Source organism: Mastigoproctus giganteus, chromosome 7 (assembly GCF_048544385.1).
Source record: "Mastigoproctus giganteus isolate SK-2022 chromosome 7, ASM4854438v1, whole genome shotgun sequence".
Lineage (NCBI taxonomy): Eukaryota > Metazoa > Arthropoda > Arachnida > Uropygi > Thelyphonidae > Mastigoproctus > Mastigoproctus giganteus.
Window position 1 is genome coordinate 9,453,448 of NC_143581.1, and position 18,460 is coordinate 9,471,907.

General features: G+C 39.2%; 1 protein-coding gene across 1 annotated transcript in view; it reads right to left on the reverse strand.

Moving 5' to 3' along the window:
• Positions 1-5,290, reverse strand: part of MESR6 (misexpression suppressor of ras 6) — a 290,407-nt gene extending 285,117 nt beyond the window's left edge. The window contains exon 1 of the mRNA XM_090377780.1: positions 5,107-5,290. Within this exon, the coding sequence (XP_090233906.1) occupies positions 5,107-5,193 (87 nt within the window). The 5' untranslated portion in view covers positions 5,194-5,290. The remainder of the gene's footprint in view (positions 1-5,106) is intronic.
• Positions 5,291-18,460: the final 13,170 nt, after the last annotated feature.

Here is an 18,460-nt window from a genome sequence, read left to right on the forward strand (position 1 = left end):
AAGAAAAACAGGAACAACAAATACCATCCTTGAATTAAAAATACTTTTTGACAGAGCACTGGAATAGAATAAAGAAATCTATATCTGTTTTATTGATTTCCGAAAGGCTTTCGACCAAGTGAAACATAAGAAACTCTGAAATACTAGACAGACTGGACCTCGACAACAATACATGCAGACTTATCAAGAAGATCTACATCAACCAAAAATTATAAATGATAAACTCAGAGACCTCAGTAGGTAAAAATCAAGAGAAGAGTTAGACAAGGATGTGTTCCTTTTCTCCGAACCCCAGTGAAACGGTGATGAGGAAGATAGAAGAACAAGACTTAGGGATTAATATCAGTGGCATATTTTAGATATGCCGATGATGTGGTTTTATTGGCTGGCAACAAAAACGACTTACTTAGCCTATTGCATTTGCTAATTGAGGAAGGCAAAGACTACAGCGTTGAACTAAATGAAGAAAAAACAAAATATCTGAAAATTAAGAAAGTCAGTAAAACTGAACCAGACATTGTGATTAACAACATGAAAATAGCAAATACAACAGAATACAAATATTTAGGTACCTATTTTACTGAAACTGGAAATCAGGAAAGAGAAACCAGTGCTCATTTCAGTTGTCCAAATTATTCACTGTATGATTCCTTTTGCTTCAAAGGTGGCACTTGTGCATATGTCCATTCTGATATTCCCTGTCAGAGACTTAATAATCTGGAATCTCCTCTTTTCGATCTTCTCTGGCTTAAAATCTCTCTACCACATTCTGTCAAATTCACCTGTTACCGCTATCGTTCTCAAAACTCCACTAATCACTTGGAACTCTAATTTCTATTTGAAACTTGATTTTCTCCCGTCCAACATTCCTAACAGTGAGGTAATTTTCCTTGGTGATTTTAATGTTTATAACTCCATCTGGCTTCCATTTTCTAGTCACATGAACCCAGCTGGTTGAGATGCTGAGGCTTTTGCAATTACTAATGACCTCACACAGATTGTTCATTTACTTATTGGAATACCAGACAGTTCTAGCCGCGCAGACAACATGCTTGAACGTTTTCTCACAAAAACAACCTTTAGGTCAAGGTGAGTGGTCCTCTAGGCACCTCAGATCACAACTTGGTGATGGTCTCTTCTCCAATGGAGAATTTCTCTCATGGTCATTCTCAGCCTTGTGTTGTCTGGCATTACAAGAATGCAAAACGGAATGATCTGCAAGTTGTCTTTTCTTCTTTTCCTTGGTCGGATTACTGTTCCAAATCTTCTGATGTCAACATTTGCTCAGATCATGTCAGTGAAATTCTTCTCATAGGAATGAATCCTTTATTCTACATGCCACCTTAAAATCTTGTCCGTTATCTAAACCTTCGTTTTCCAATAAATGTGCCATTCAAAATAAGAATGCTGCAGATCACAATTGGCTTGCATCGAAACATCCAAGTTTATTTTATACTTACACAAAAGCTTGGAACAATTGTAAAGCAGTTATTAATTAGTACAAATTAGATTTTGAACAGGTTAAGAGTAGAAAACTTGCTTCTCGTCCAAATGGTGGTCAAAGCTACTGGCCACAACTTTTGACCGTCTCTACTGCCATCTCTGTCAAAACCAGATGGTTCTATTGCCACTTCAGCCAAAGCTGACATGCTAGAATCCTACTTTTCTTCCAAATCATGTATAGATGATCTTGGTAAACCATCTCCTATTATTCAATGCCTCCTGTGGTCTTCTGTCAAAAGAATGTCAGAAGGATTTTGAACAATCTTGATGATAAGAAAGCTCCAGGTCCTGATGATATTTCTCCACTTGTTCTCAAAACCTGTTCTCCTAAAATTACTCCTCTTCTCAGTCAATTTTTTTTTTTAACTTTCTTATTGCAAAGGTGTTTTCCCTTCTGCTTGGAAACTTGCTCACATCCACTGAAAGGGTGACAAATCCCTCCCATTATTGTACCATTGCATTTAATTCTACTCTTTCTAAAGTAATGGAGAAATCAATTAACTGCCAACTCAAACTATCTAGAAACCTTCCATCTGATCAATGATCGCCCGTACGTATTCAGTCACCGTCGATCCACAAATGATGTTCTGACTTGCGTTTTCCATCTATGGACAAATTCAAAGGAAAAGTTTGATGAAACTCAAACAGCTGCTCTTGACATTTCAAAGGCTTTTATGGTTTGCCAACGGCTTTTGGTAATTGGGTATATAGTTTTCTCTCTGGCCACTCGTTGCATGTGATGCTGTCGGAAGACAGAGATGGATCTCTGTCTTCTAGCTTTTCCATTAATGCTGGTGTTCCCCAAAGTTCAGTTCTTTCTCCCACTCTTTCGGTTCTTTCTCCTCTGCACCTAAAAATCTGGATTTTCTCTTTCGCTCTCAGATTTATTTTTCTTTCAAACACCAGTTCACTTTGTGCAAATTGCAAACTCATCCTACCATGGAATATTGTTCCCACATCTGGGGCAGTGCCCATAAAACCCCTCTCTCTCTCTCACTTCAAGAGTCCATTCAAAAGAGGGTAGTTAGGCTAAATAATGACTCATCTCTAACAGTCTCTCCACTCTGTCTCATAGACATTGTTTATGCTGTATGCTTCATGCCTACAGATATTTTCATGGACACTGTTCTTCTGAATTAGCTTCTATAATTCCAGCTCTCTCTTCCTAAACAGTCTGAACATGTGCCGCAACCAGTCTGCATCCTTTTGCTATCCAACTTAAAAAACTCAGAGCCAACTTTTCTTCTTCCTCATTTATTCATTCAACTTCCGTTTTCTGGAACAACCTCCCTCCATGCATATTTACTAAAAATTACAATATACAGAAATTAAAGTCTAATGTCAACAAGTATCTTCTTTCATCTTCTCAACCTACAACCCATGCACAGCATTAACTATAAGTTCTAATACCTCTCATGCTTGGGGTTTGAAAAAAAAAAAAACCAAAAAAAACCTGTAAATTACATTAACAGATGTCAACCGAAGCACAATTAGGCTATTTCTAATAATGTATTATTAGAAATTGCAGAATTATGCTTCTAATAATCCATTATTAGAAATTGCTAATAATCCATTAAATTTCTAATAATCTGTTATTAGAAATTGCATAATCATTATTATTAAAAATTATGCTAATAATAATAATGAGGAAAGATGATGCAAAAGCATGGAGCCTCATAAGTCATTCCAACCTATGGCAACCCCCGCTGTCATTTAGAGATAATTTAGCAATATGATGTTTTTCCCTATCTACTGCAGCTTGTCTTTTGCTATATCCACTACAATGCCACCTTGTGCTGGCAGTTCTGTTCTAAGGAGTTGCTTGTGATGCTGGCTTTACTAAACAGAGTTCCTGGTATTGATAGATTCTGAGCGGATGTAGCTCTTTGCAATCAGCTGATTGAAACTAGAATTTGGACTCTGATATTTAATCATATTTATTTTTGTATAATTTGATTAATTTTGGTTTTTTATTTGTATCTGTTTTGGTCATGGCAACCTTTCCTTCGCTGTTGTTGGGCAAACAGGAGAGGGAATATATTAGAGTACTGCTAAATTATCTGTAAATGATAGTGGAGTTACCATAGGTTGGCTGAGACTGTCTTAATTAGTAAATAATCAGTAACAGTGAGGGAAAGGTTGCCATGACCAAAATAGATAGTTACAGTAACATTTTCTATTTGTTTTGATTCAGCATTCTCTTAAAAGTACAAACGATCATACAAAGTCATTTATTGTATGGAGCAGAAACCTGGATGTTGAAGAGGTGAGGAGAAAAAAATTGCTCTCCACAGAAATGGATTTTTGGAGATGCTCAGCAAGAATTTCTAGAAGAGAGAGAAAATGGAATGAAGACAAGAGAGAGAAAATGGAAGTGAAAAAGAATATTACTGATACTATCAAAGAAAAGCATTTATTATTATTATTATTATTAGCCATATGGTGCAAGGAAGCCTGAGGCTTTTGCTGCACCAGCCAAAAAGAAAAATTCCCAAGTTACCCTGAGAGAGAGAGGAATCACCAAGAAAAAGAAGAATAATGATATCCAGCTCAGGACCCTGGGTGTGCCAAGCCCATACTCACCAGATGTGGTCCCCTGGGGTTAATATGGTATGGACATGTAAAACGGATGCAAGAAATCAGATATCCAAAGGCTATCCTGGAATGGATACCTCCAGGAAGATGGAGAAGATGAAGACCCAGGAGGACATGGAAGGATGGAGTACATGACAGCCCGAGGATTAACTGACCAAGCCACTTTGAACCATACTTTACAGCAGCAAAAAATTCCTATCAAAAAATAACTTGTAAATGGAAACACTTCTCTTGAAGAAGAAAGAAGATTCTTTTAAAAAGTCAACTTTATGCTCAAGTATTCAAAATGAGAGCATATATCAACATGAATCTAAAAAAAAATGGAATGGTAGGGTATCACAGCTTCAAACGAGTATAATCTTAAACAAAATAAAACCTAAGGTGACCTTTTTCTAAAAAAAAGGCCATATTTTAAAATAGCGTTTTTTTTTTAAGAAAAAGGAGAATATCGCGTTTTTTTAGAAAAATGCCATATTTTCAGTAAATGGGGCCTTACGCGAAAGGACCCAATTATGAACATAATATCCAAAATATTCCTGCCGTAATATATTTAAATTAATTGATTTAAAAATTCTGGAAAAAGATGGTAAATGGCGTAATATAATTTTCAAAAATGTTCAGATTCATAAACAGTATTTAATTTTTTCTTCTAGTGTCGTTCTGCGCTTCTGATATACATATACATCACCCCCCCCTCCCCACCCCAGCACGATATATTCAAAACACCTTTAAAAATCAGCTCCTAAGTTATTTATCCGTAATTTTATTTTTTCCTCCAAACAGCAATATTTTATATATATATAAATTTATTAATAATTATCTAAAATATGTTTAGAGCCAACTGAATTGCGCATCTAATTCATTACCCGCAGTTGCGTATTTCTTAAAAGCACCTGTAATTAAAGACATCAGTGACAGGATAGAAAAGAAACAAAAATCAATAAAATTAATTCCGCAATGTGTAGACTGTTAACGAAATTACAGAGGGGAAAAATACGATTGTATTACCTCATTATGATCTTCGACAACAAAAACTGGCAACTCGGCTTTTCGTTTTTTATATGCGAAAACACTTGAACTTCCCGCTTTTTCCATATTACACGTGCTTTTCGTCCCAAAACAGCTGACCGTGGAGGAACAATCGATGCAATTGAAGGGCGTGTGTAAGAAGTAGCCACATCGCAGCAAAACATTACCCTCACAGTAACGCTCTTCCACGCCACCTAGCGATAGCAACCAGAGTTATTCTAAAAAACACAGTACGATTTAGGGAACTGCTCACAAAGTAAATTTCAATTTTAAACAAAATGATTTCGGTAGTTGCAAAACTTAGTCAAAAAATTGTAATGGCATAAAGATAGAACGACGGAAAGTCGTATTCATATGTCTGTTAATAGCCATCTTGACCTAGAACAAAAAGAATTTAATAATATTAATAAAATTCATGGATAATAATATAACAATGTTTTTATTTTATTAATAATAATTATATGTCGGTTACTGAAAGTATTGGTCTGTGATGACTAAAGTAAGATATATAATTTTTACATTGGAGAGTTCATGACTAAATACACCATTATTATTGTTGTTATTAGCTGTATAGTGCAAGGAAACCAGAGAGGGTGTGCCAAACCCATACTCACAAGATGTGAGCCCCTGGGGGTTAACTACAATGACGGACAACAAAACTGCATCACTTGTGAATTTTGCAAATAATGTGTTTTGCGCTGCATTGTGAGTTGCAGAAATGTTCCAAATACGTTTGTTAGATGGGATATATAAATATATCTCTGTGAATGAAATCCAATAAAAAGACTCCACCTGATATACCTAATTGCCATAAATATCTTCCCAAAGGGTAAAATGCGTAATTAATGGAAATATGAGAAATCATGCAAATGGCAATCATGACAACCAAACATACATTTTATTGCATTTAAATGTACAAACTGAAATGACAAGTTAAGGTAATAGTATTATGTACTGTATATCGGCAAAATAAGTCCTCAATATTTTGTTGTTCCTCCTGGAGCTGCAATTACAGCCTTGCAACTATCTGGCATAGAGTTAATCAACTTCTCGATATACAGTTGCCGAATTTCGTGGCATCGCACCCTTACAATGCTCTCTTGCAGCTGAATCTTACTTGTCGGCTTCTTCTCAGCAATTTTAGACATTAAGCACCAGCATTTTTCAATACGGTTCAAATGTGGACTGTTGTCGGGCCAGTCCAACACTGTGATGCCAGCATTTCTTAGGTATGACTGCACCTTACGGGAGAAAAACGAGGGAAAACATTGGTGTGAATATGTTTTAAGCCTTGTGACACAAGAAGACAAACTCATCATTAAATCTAAATAGCATAAAACGTACCAATTTTGCTGTGCAAGGTGCTGCGTCCTGTTGAAAAATGCAGTTTTGGACGTCTGTGTGGTGATCCCTAATAATGGGTTTCAGGCACTCCTCCAAGATGGCAGTGTAGGTTTCTGCATTCACCGTTCCGTTAATAAACTTAATTCGCCCCACCCCTTTGCTTGTTATGCATCCCCAGACCATCTGATCGGTGGGGAACTTTACAGTGGGTGTTATGCAGTCAGGTTGATATGCCTCCGATTTTCGTTTTCTGACATATCGCTTCCTATCCGAGCCATGCAAGTTGAATTTCAATTCGTCAGAAAAGATGACGAATCATCATCTTTGCTCTTTTATCCATGAAATGGAACAATGTCCCATTGCTCTTTTATCCATGAAACATTATTATTATCATTATCTTTATTTTCTCCTAAGAGACACCCGCTTACGGCTATTAACCAGGAGATGCACATTCATATATACAAATATAAGTTATATACATAATTATCCACTTATAATTTGTACATGTCATTGTCTTAATAAATTATACAAATTATACATTGTCTAATTAATTATATTATACATATCATTGCCTTATTTTTACATGACAGCAGATAGAAAGAGAGCACAAGCATAATTTGCAATTTACAAGGAATTCGAGAATATTCACATCTACACCACTATTTACAGCGAGATAACAGAAAGACAAGACGTACAATGTACACATAACAGGAGTACCAGTGCGAAGAAAAAACAGTCCCGACCAGTTCATTCTTCATTTCCTGCATTCTGTTTTGCTTTCATCTGTGAGATTCACTCAACATTTATAGGTGAAAAATGCATTTTGAAACATTTCAGTCCTCTACCTCTTCTCTGTGCAAAGCTTTTCTGGGTCTGCTTGAAGATCGTTGTACATCTTAATGGTGTTAGAAGGAAAAAATCACTGAAAGCTTCCCAGCTGCGTGAGCGCGCTACTGATTGGAGGGGATGGTGTCCTATTTGCCCATCTTTGCGTCATGCGAGGCCGACTCAGCAGATAGTCAGTTTTCGGTTAGTCGATTCTCCCTGTCAGCAGTTTTGCAAGCGTGAGAATGTTCTTGGTGACAATTATGTGAGACCAAGGCGTGACATCCAAGTTGTCATATAAACAGCCCTTGAGATTGTAAATGGCTGCGTAGTGATCCTGTTTAACCATCTCAGCATCCAGTACTCTTAACCCCGGAAAGCCTTGATGGTAGCATCTGGGGCAGAAGACCAAATCTAAGATTCGTAGAGAGGGATGGTGATGATGTATTTTAAAATATATTGTTTAACAAGGTCAGGGTTCCTGGTTCCTACCAGTTCTTGTCTGGAGATCCATAGCGCTGGGTAAGTTTTCTTCTTTACATGTCCGAAATGAGGTGTGAAGTTTAGGTTTTCGTTCCATTTCAGACCAAGATCAATATGCGCCCTCACCTTTTTGACCACGCTGCCATTTACGCGTTGATATGTGGTTCTTTATTACCTTGTTAGTGTAAACCATTTGTGCTGTCTTGGGTTCATTTAGTCGGAGCCCCATGCAATTAAGGATGCAGTGCTGTTGCAAGCAGAGTAGCAGAGAGGACACAACCTTGTGGAACTCCCCAAGCAAGTCGCTTCTTCTTCATTTGTTGGGTCGATAGGCATGCAGACCACATTCCGAAAGCCGTATTTGGATAATTACTGCACTTGTGTCAACACCAGAGGCCATCTCAAAGTCCAGTTTTAGATGAGGAGCACTAGCATGGTGATTACGAAGGCAGAGCCATTTCAAATATCGATCATGGGAAGACGTAGGCACTCTGTTACAGTCTGATTCAGGTCTTCTCTTCAAATCACCGTTTCACGATTTAATTTCAACACCCCGGACACTGTTGACTCGTGGCAGCCTATTTTATCAGCGATAGTACGCGTAGAAAGCCCTTTCTGGGAAAGGGCAACAGCTACACTTTTTTTTTCTTGTTGTTAACTGAACATATGAAGCCATGCTTACATTACATTTTTTTAAGGTAATGTAGTTTTTTTGTCTGCCATTGTATAGTTGTTCATTACGGGTAATATTTATCGAAAGATCTGATGACATGTCCAAGTTGAAGAATGGTTTCATAGATGTGCAGAACTCTTTTCCAGCCTTAGAGTTTAATTGTAAAGAAAAAAATTACATTCAATCTGAAAACACCAGGCGACTTGAAACCAGATGCGTTTTCGAATTAACGCATTTCCCGGATTCGGAAAGTTTTTTGTATGCTAAAACCTTAATATTTCTGTTTCTAAATTCCTTAGGTTTCCAACGATATATACATCCATATTATCCCATTTATTACGTAAAAAATTTCCTTGATCACATGTTCATATTTTCCACTATTCTGGAAAAGCTATTGAAATCTTAGAGATTTGAAAGTTTTTCGTCTAGTATAGAGCTAAGATGAAGTATCGTGCAAAATTTATTTAAACTTGGTTCACAATAAGATAAATTATTGTTGCCATCATACAAGTAGAATCCGAACAATACAAGTTACAATAATTCTCTCCTGCCGGAAGCTGAAGATGACGTCACTTTTGTGACGTTTTTCGCGTGACGGTTTTTCGTTACATTTTTTTGGAATAACGCCAGTAAAAAGGTTTTTTAACTTCAAAGAGTGAACAATCAGAAACATAATAATAATAAATTTAAAAGACATTTCTTGGCTAATGCATTAGAGTATGAAGAAGTTTATGCATGGGTTAATGCACACACATCATTTCTACTACCAAGGTAGTTTTAATGCATAGTTTAATTATTAGTTAGTTAAGGAAGGGAGGAATTACCTCTGTGATGTCTTGCAGAACACTTTTGTGCTACTCTCCGTTGTTGAATTAAATATGCAAATAATTTACATGAATTCTTCACACTTTTAGACAGAATCATTGATCCAATGTACCACAGAATCGGTGGTCCGCGAACCCCAAAATTACATGAAATCACCAACCCAATTCTTTGAGTGCAAGAAGACAAGCAGACATGTTTCAGTGGATCCTTGAAGTTTTCTACGTTTTAACATTTAAAGGATGGACTCTTTGTTTAAATTGGCTTCAAAGCATTTAAATTGTTTTTAAAGTAAGGACTTATTGTCTTCTCGCACTCAAAGATTTGAGTTAGTGATTCGATGTAATTTTGGGGTCTGGTTTGGGGTCCGCGGGCCATCGATTCCGTGCTGCATTGGATCAGTGATTCTGTCTAAGAGTGTGAGAAATTCATGCAAATTATTTGGATAGTTAATTCAACAACGGAGAGTACGGGCACAGAAGTGTTCTATAAGACATCATAGAAGTAATTCCTCCTTTTCTTAATTAATTGATATACACTGTGCTGCCACTTTATTAGGCACACGTACCTAGTAGCGTGTTGAGCCTTCTTTGGCCTTCAAAACAGCCTGAATTCGTCTAGGCATGGATCGAAGAACATGCTGAAAATGTTGTGCAGGATTGGAGTACCATGCAGATATGAGTGTTTCACGCAGTTCCTTGAGATTCGACGGAGCTGTAGCCCTGCAGCGAACAGCCCTTTCCAGCTCATCCCAAAGACGTTCAATAGGATTGAGATCCAGGGACTGAGCGGGCCACTGAAGCAAAGAAAATCATTGTCATATTCATGGAACCATTCCATAGTTAGTGGGGCTTTGTGCACCGGCACATTATCCTGCTGGAAGTAACCATCTGACTGAGGATAAACTGTCAACATGAACGGATGCACTTGGTCAGCAACGATGTTTAGGTACGATGTGGCATTCAGACGTGAATCTATGGGTATCAATAGACCTAACGTGTCCCAAGAAAACATACCCCACACCATAACACTGCCCCCACCTTGCACCGTAGTCGACAGACATAATGGGTCCATGGATTCATGTTGTTTTCGCCAAATTCTGAGCCGTCCATCAACATGATGCACCAGGAACTTCGACTCATCAGACCAAGCAACTGTTTTCCAATCCTCGATAGTCCAGTCTGGTGTTGCTGTGACCACAGGAGGGGTGCTCTCTTGTTCTTCATTGATAACAAAGGTACGTGATGTGGCCGTCGGCTGTTGTAGCCCATTCGCGACAAAGTCCGACTAGTGGTCCGTTGCGATATTTTGTTCTGCACACTAAAAAAAAAAAAAAAAAAAAATTCTGACGTGAGGTGCGACATTGTGGCCTGTCTGTTTGCTTGCACAATTCTAGCCAACCTCCTCTGACTTCTTTCATCAACAAGCGATTTTCTTCCACAGGAGTGCGTTGAGAGGATGTTTTCTATTCGTTGCATCATTCTCTATACACCCTTGAAACTGTTGTGCATGAAAAGTTCAGAAGAACTGCCGTTTCAGAGATGCTTTGTCCAGCACGTCTTGCACCTACTACCATGTCACGTTCGAAGTCCGTTAGATCACTCCTTTTCCCCATTCTTGCTACGGTTTGTAAGCTTAACTGATGCTAGAAAGGTTGTTCTGCCGCATTTATATGGATATAAATGCAACAGATTTATATCTGCTGCATTTATATCCATGTGACTTGCAACGTTGTGGGACAAACCATTTGTGTGCACAGCAGGGGTGTACCTAATAAAGTGGCAGCACAGTGTATAACGTAGAACGTATTGAGCGATTGCAGCTCTGTCATCTCTTAATCGTTTAATTATATCTTATACTGTGAATACCTTCACAGCAATTTGCCATGGTATTGCCTTACCACGAATAAATCACACTTCATCTATGAAGAAGACTATTGTTACTTATTCTCGGCGGCTACCACCACCCAAACGACAACGTTTGTAAAATGGTATGGGATAAAAATCTGGGTTACCACATATCTGTGCCTATTAGACTCAGGAAAAGATACACTGGTGGGCAAAACGTAAGGACCAGTCAGGTTTTCACCTGTAGCTTCTCATAGGAGTGGCGTGGATATGGGAATAGCATACCAAACGAACCTCCTGAGGTACGGAAATGATGAGGGAAACAACACAGACATACCAACGGAAATAAAACGGTACAGAAGGACTTTATTCAAAAATGGCAACATAGCACTGGCTGCCATGATACAGATGCATCACTGCCAAAGATGGAACAAAGGGAAGAGGTGATCCTCAGTAGGAGATATGGCCACCCCTAATGTTAATGCAAGCTTTGGACCACCTGTCCATATTTAGAATAATATTGTTGATAAGTTCTTGCTGTAACATCGTCCATTCCTCTGTCAGCACCATCTACAGCTGGTGAACATTTACTGGTGGGTATAGACGTGCTACTAGCCTTCTCCCCAGAGCGTCTCATATGTGTTCAATGGTATTTAGATCTGTGAAACGGGCACGCCAATTCATACGAACAATGTCCTCACTTTCCAAAAGTATATCAAAAGCTGCAGTGCGATGGGGTGTGGCGTTATCATCCATAAACACGAACTAGGGGTCAGTGGCACCTGGGAACAGACGCACATGGGGAAGGATTATCTCAGAATAGTAGCGCGCACCGGTTACAGTACCGCCTTCCAGGATCTGGAGTTGTGTACGTCCATGCAAAATAAAGCCTCCCCAAACGAGAACTACTCGACCTCAATATCGATCCCTTTTAGTGATGTTTGCTGGGTGATACCGTGTGCCAACCTCTCGCAAGATTAGCTGACGTCTAGAATGGCTGCTTAGACTGAATCTACTCTCATCAGTAAAGAGTACCTTACCCCATTGCGCTGCTGTCTACTCCTTGTGTTCGATGCACCACTGTAAACGGTGTCTCCGATGGGCAGTTGTTAAAGGGACAGAGTTTACTGGTCGTCGGGCGAACAGTCTACCTTTGTGGAGTCTCCTGGCCACAGTAAACCACGATATCCTGCGTCCTGTGCAGAGCTGGTTTGCAATGGATCCCGCTGTCTGGTGTCGGTCCCACTTGGCCTGTAGGAGTATATAGCAGTCATCACTCGGCATTGTTTTCGTGGACGACAACCACTGGTCCTTCGAACAGCTGTACCTGTCGTTCTGAAGGCCGACCATGCACGTGAGACGATGGCATGGGCGAAACCGAACTCTGCAGCCACATTCGCATTAGCATTAGTAGAGGTATATGATGCAAGAAAGCAAGCTTATGCAGCATCAACCAAAAAAAAACCCACTTCCACTTCACCCCTCCGTTCGATCGAAATACCTGTCCAGCTGAGCCTTAAATTTATTTAGTTTATCAACTACCACAACAAGGGATGGAACACTGTTCGACCATCCAACTACCCGCCGGCTAAAGGCAAATTTCCGCACGTCTATCCTACATCTGTCTTTCCTCAATCTGAATTTATGCCTTTTCAGGTGATTATACTGAGCAAGTGGAGGAGTCCCAACAGCATTGAGCATGCTCAAACCATTCAAGGCTTTATACACCTCTATCAGATTACCTCGCAGGTGTCTAGTATCCAGACACTGTAATTTGCAAAACTTAAGCCTTTCTTCGTAAGAGCAAATCCTTTGTTCCATTCACTAATCTTGTTGCTCTTCTCTGTAGTCGTTCCAGCAGCTCTACATCCTTCTTGAAATGAGGCCTCCAGACCTGTATACATACTCAAGGTGCGGCTTGACCATTGCCTTATACAATGGAATAATCACCTCCCTATCCCTGCTAGAAAAATTCCTGTATATCATTGATAAGACACCATGAGCTACTCTTGCAGCCCGTCTGCACTACTCAGAGAACTTCATATCTGCCTGCACAATTACCCCCAGGTCCTTTTCATTCTCTACCACTGTCAGTGTAGTACCACAGAGTTGATACGTTGCTCTGGGATTACTGTTTCCCACATGTAGTACTTTACATTTGCCAATGTTAAACTTCATTTGCCACCTCTCAGCCCATCTGCTCAACCTTTCCAGACCCTGTTGCAGCAGCATAGCATCAGTAGTGTCCTTAACAACCCTGCCAACCTTTGTATCGTCTGCAAACTTGGACATTAAGCTTGATATACCATCATCAATATCATTTATAAATACCGAAAACAACAATGGACCCAACACTGAACTGTGAGAGACTCCACTAATAACATTAGTCTACATTGAGCAGTGTCCATTGATTACCGCTCTCTGTCTTCTCCCCCTTAACCACCCCTTTATCCATAGCAGCAATTTGCCTCCAATGCTACACTGCTCCAATTTGTGCAGCAGTCTTTCATGTGCAACACTATCAAAAGCCTTTCTAAGATCCAAGTATATGATATCAAAGTTATTCCCTGCATCCAGTTCTTTTGTGACTGCATCATAGTATCCAATCAAATTGGTCAGGCAAGACTTCCCCTTAACAAAACCATGCTGTGTCCGAGCTATAACTGAAGTCTTGTCTAGATGATCCTGCAGTGCTTCTTTAACCAGTGCCTCCATTAATTTTCGAGGAACAGAAGTTAAACTCACAGGTCTATAATTACTTGTGTCAGCCTTTGATCCTCCTTTGTGAATTGGGGTTACATTTGCACATCTCCAGTCTGTGGGTACCTCCCCTGAGTCCAAGGAAGCTCTCATAATTATGGCTTAGGGTTTGCTTACTTCCTTTGCTGCCTCCTTTAATATAACTGGATAGATCCCATCCACCCCGGGTACCTTTTTTATGTTTATCTTCAACAATTTCTCCTCCACTTTCCTCTCAGTTATTACAAAATCATCTAGCTGACTGCCTGAGTTTAAGTGACCTCTGGCATTCCCCTTCCTGAATAACTCCTCATGTGTGAATGTAGATGCAAAATACTCGTTTAGTTTGTTAGCCACCTGAGCAGGATCATCAACAGTTCAACCATCAATATCCAGTGGACTAATCTGATTCATCCCTTTATTCCTAGAGTTTACATAGGTAAAGAGCTCGTTTCTGTTTTTCTTTGGAAGCCGAGTAGCTTCCAAGATAAATTCTTTGAATGCTTCCCATTTTGAATTTGCTGTTGGTAACATCATCAGTTGGTCCCACTGTATAGAATTTAAATACTGTCTCAGACCAACGTAGTCGCCTTTACGAAAGCATAAACCCTGCCCTTTACCCCTGATACCAAGTGGTTCATTTATCTGCAGATTCTTAATGCATGAAGAATCACTGCTGATAATCAAATCAAGAGTATTACTTCCTCTAGTTGCCTCCCGAACATGCTGATTTAGAAAACAATCATCCAATAAATCCACAAAAGCCTTGCTAGTGTGTGAGTGACCAGCCCCCAAATTCCAGTCAATATCTGGGAAATTAAAACCCCCATAATAAGACTCTCTGATTTACTGGCCCACTCTATTTCTCTGTACAGTTTCTTATTATACTCATCAGAGTCATTATGCCTATAGCACACTCCTGCTCTCAATTGTTATCACCCAATGCTTATGTCTCACAAAACCAGTCTCATACTTCATAACTGATTACAACAACAGGGGTCCACCCACCGAAGAGATACGAAAAAGCCTTGAAACCGTTCCGTCTGGGTTCTGGTATCCGCCGAGGATAAGAAACAATAGTCTTCTCCATAGATGAAGCGTTACTTATTTGGGGTAGTGCAATACCATTGCAACTCGTTGTGAAGATATTCACAATATGAGCTATAATTAAACGATGCATTAAAACTCTTTGGTAATAACCATGCATAAGTAAACTCCAAAATAATAAATTGAATATATATTATGGACGGCTTGGTTGCTTATCATTACTTGGACGAAAAATTCGATCAACTTATTTATATTTATTATCGGATTAGGCACGATGTGAGCTAATTAGGGTGGGGAGGGGAAAATTCTCAGGGCAAAAGTATCCCAAACATTAGGTTGGGAGATTAGGCCATCTACACTGTTGGACAAAATTAACAGAACAAAATGTTTTTCACGTGGACATTTTATTGTGAACAGTGTCGTATTATATTTGATATAATAGTGGAACAGCCACATCTCCAGTAGTCAGGATGGCAAGTCAGTCGTTTAGATGATGCTTTGAGATAGGGGCAGTTGGACGACTTGAAGTCGGGCAGTCACGTTAGGTTACTGTATAACGCAGTGTCATCTCGCTACTATGGAAGCAGTTTCAGATAACAGGAACTATTACAAGAGGAGCTGGGCATGGTTGCCCGAAGGCCACGTCAACAAGATGGGCCGAGGAGTGGCAACTGAAATTTAACATTGACAAATGCAAAGTACTGCATATGGGTAGCAGTAACCCAAGAGAAATATACCAACTGGGATGTGTGACACTCAGAGTAGTGGAGAATCAAAGAGACCTGAGGGTAATTGTGCGGTCAGATATGAAGTTTTCTTAGCAGTGCAGACAGGCTGCCAGAGTAGGTCATTGGGTCTTGTCAATGATATATAGGAATTTTGCGAGCAGGGATAAGGAGGTGATTATCCCATTGTATAAGGCAACCATCAGGCCACATCTTGAGTACTGTGTACAGCTCTGGAAGCCTCATTTTAGGAAGGATATAGCGTTGCTTGAACGAGTACAGAGAAGGGCAACAAGACTAGTGAGGGGAACAAAGAGGTGCTCTTACGAAGAAAGGCTTAAGTTCTGCAAATTGCAGCGTCTGGATACCAGGCACCTGCGAGGCGATCTGATTGAGGTGTATAAGGCCTTGGATAGATTGAACAGACTCAATGCTGATAGGATTCTTCCTCTTGCTCAGATTACAAACCTGAGTGGGCATAAACTGATATTGAGGAAAAACAGTTGTCGAATAGATGAGTGGAAATTTTCCTTTAGGCAGAGGATTGCTGGAACAGACTTCCATCTGTTGTTGTGGAAGTTGATAACTTAAATAAATTGAAGGCAGAACTAGACTACCATATCACATATTTCCCTACTTCATCGCAAACTGCACAAGTTACACCACATTTTCTTCGTTGTGGTTGTTTCTGTTATTGGATTTTAGGAGCATCAGCAACTAAGCCATATTAGCCACTGTATAATGTTTGTAAATTGTATGTATTTTCTGCGGTGGATTTTCTGTTTGCTGGACGAAAAACCCTCGAATTTCTGTCAAAAAAATCCGTGCTACCTCGCCTGAGACCGACTAACTCAGCCACTTGTGAAAAAGACCCATAAAAATTCCTCCCATCATCGACGGGATTTTAACTCTGTTTTTTTCCACCCGCTTTCGGGAGGATGGCGATCATTCCAACTGTGTTACCCACGAGGGTCCTTTTCTACGTGTTCTGTTAATTTTGTCTCGCAATGTATGTAACTTCATATTGATTGGAAACTTTATTAGCAACACTTATCTAACGAGAAGAGTCCCCTCAGAACAGCCTCTATATTTGTTGTGGCATAGATTCAATGAGGTATCGAAGTGTAACATAGGGATTCTTGTCCGGGTTGATTCAATTGCTTCTCACCGTTCCTGCAAATAGGTAGTTGTGGTTTTTTAATCAGAAGAGCTTGCTTCAACTTATCCTACTGGTGATCAATAGGGTTCGTGTGGAATGAGGTCAATTCAGCGTATTGCAGTTGCCTTCCAAATTTCAACTGGATTAAGATCTAATGACTGGGGAGGCCATCCCATTAAGCTGAATTGACTACCATGTTCCTGAAATCAGTTCTTTATGATTCTGTCCTTGTGACAGCACATTATGTTGTTGGAATCACAAATCAGCATATGAATGCACTACAACCACGAAGGGTTGCGCCTGATCGGAATTAATTTCCAGATAACCTGTGGGACCTAAGTGTTTTCCTACTGGTATGAAAGGATTCCAATATGTACCACAAAAGCACTCCCACACCATTACACTGCTACCTTTAGCCTGTATTGTTGACACTTGGCAGGATGGACCTCTCCTGTTTTCGAACACAGATCCCCCTTGACTTTTGATCAAAATAGAATCTAACGTTCGCAATGCATTCATTAAAAAAGTACATACGGTTATGGTAAGTCTGGATATATAAAAAGCATTTGACACTACTTGACGTTATGAATCCTGCAGGATCTTTATCAGCTAGCACTTCGAGGCAACCTTCCTCTCTTTATTCAAATCTTTCTACAATAGAGATCGTTCCAAGTACGATATCAAAATACTCTTTTCAAGCATTATACAAGAAGGAGGAGTACCCATTGGATTGGTAATAAACCCCACTCTCTTTGCTCTTAGACTTAATCAACAAACTAATGACCTTCCGAATTTAGTGAAAACATATCTTTTTGCAGACAACCTATCAATTCAATATCTCTAGATATGGCATATACAGAAAGACAACTGCAAATGACAATCTATGGAACCACTGTATGGGCAAACTGCAATGGCTGGCATCTCTCAAAACAAAACACAGTAACTATACATTTCTGTAAAAAACGAAATCTAAGTCCGGACCCTCAATTATATTTACATGACCATGTCATCCTGTTCACCATGCGCTTCATTGGATTAATACTTGACAAAAAACTTAAATTCTTAGCACATATAAAATAAATCCAAACCAACTCTTTAGAAAAAAATGAACATTCTTAGAGAAAAGATCTGCCAAAAAGACCCAGCCAACCTTCTGGACCTCCAGCATCAGGAAACTAAGAAAATAAGTGGTTCTTTCAAGAGCACGCATTGGACACTCTCATATAACTCATCTTTACCTTTTCAGAAACGAAGGCACTTCACGGTGTACTCACAGCCATCATGTTCTCTTTGAAGAACATACACTGTATTTTACTTGACTACTGTAATCAGCAGGAAAGGCTAGAAGGCTTCCTATCTCACAGAAGTTTACAGGAACCTATAACAATGAAGAACATCTTGGGAAATGAAGCAAACCCAAATGAACTTTTCTTCTTTCTAAAGAATATAAAGATGTTCTCTCATCACTAAAAACTTACAAACTTGAAACTATTTTATTAATTTGAAAGGCATAATATGGCCACTGTAGCACTTGTGAGAAAACCTTCAATAACAACAGCTTAAATTAAACTTTAAATAGAAAGACTTACATTTAAAATGAATATAAGTATTGATTAATATTTATTTATTGAACTTATAAAATCAGAAATAATTAGAAAATATTGGGGCT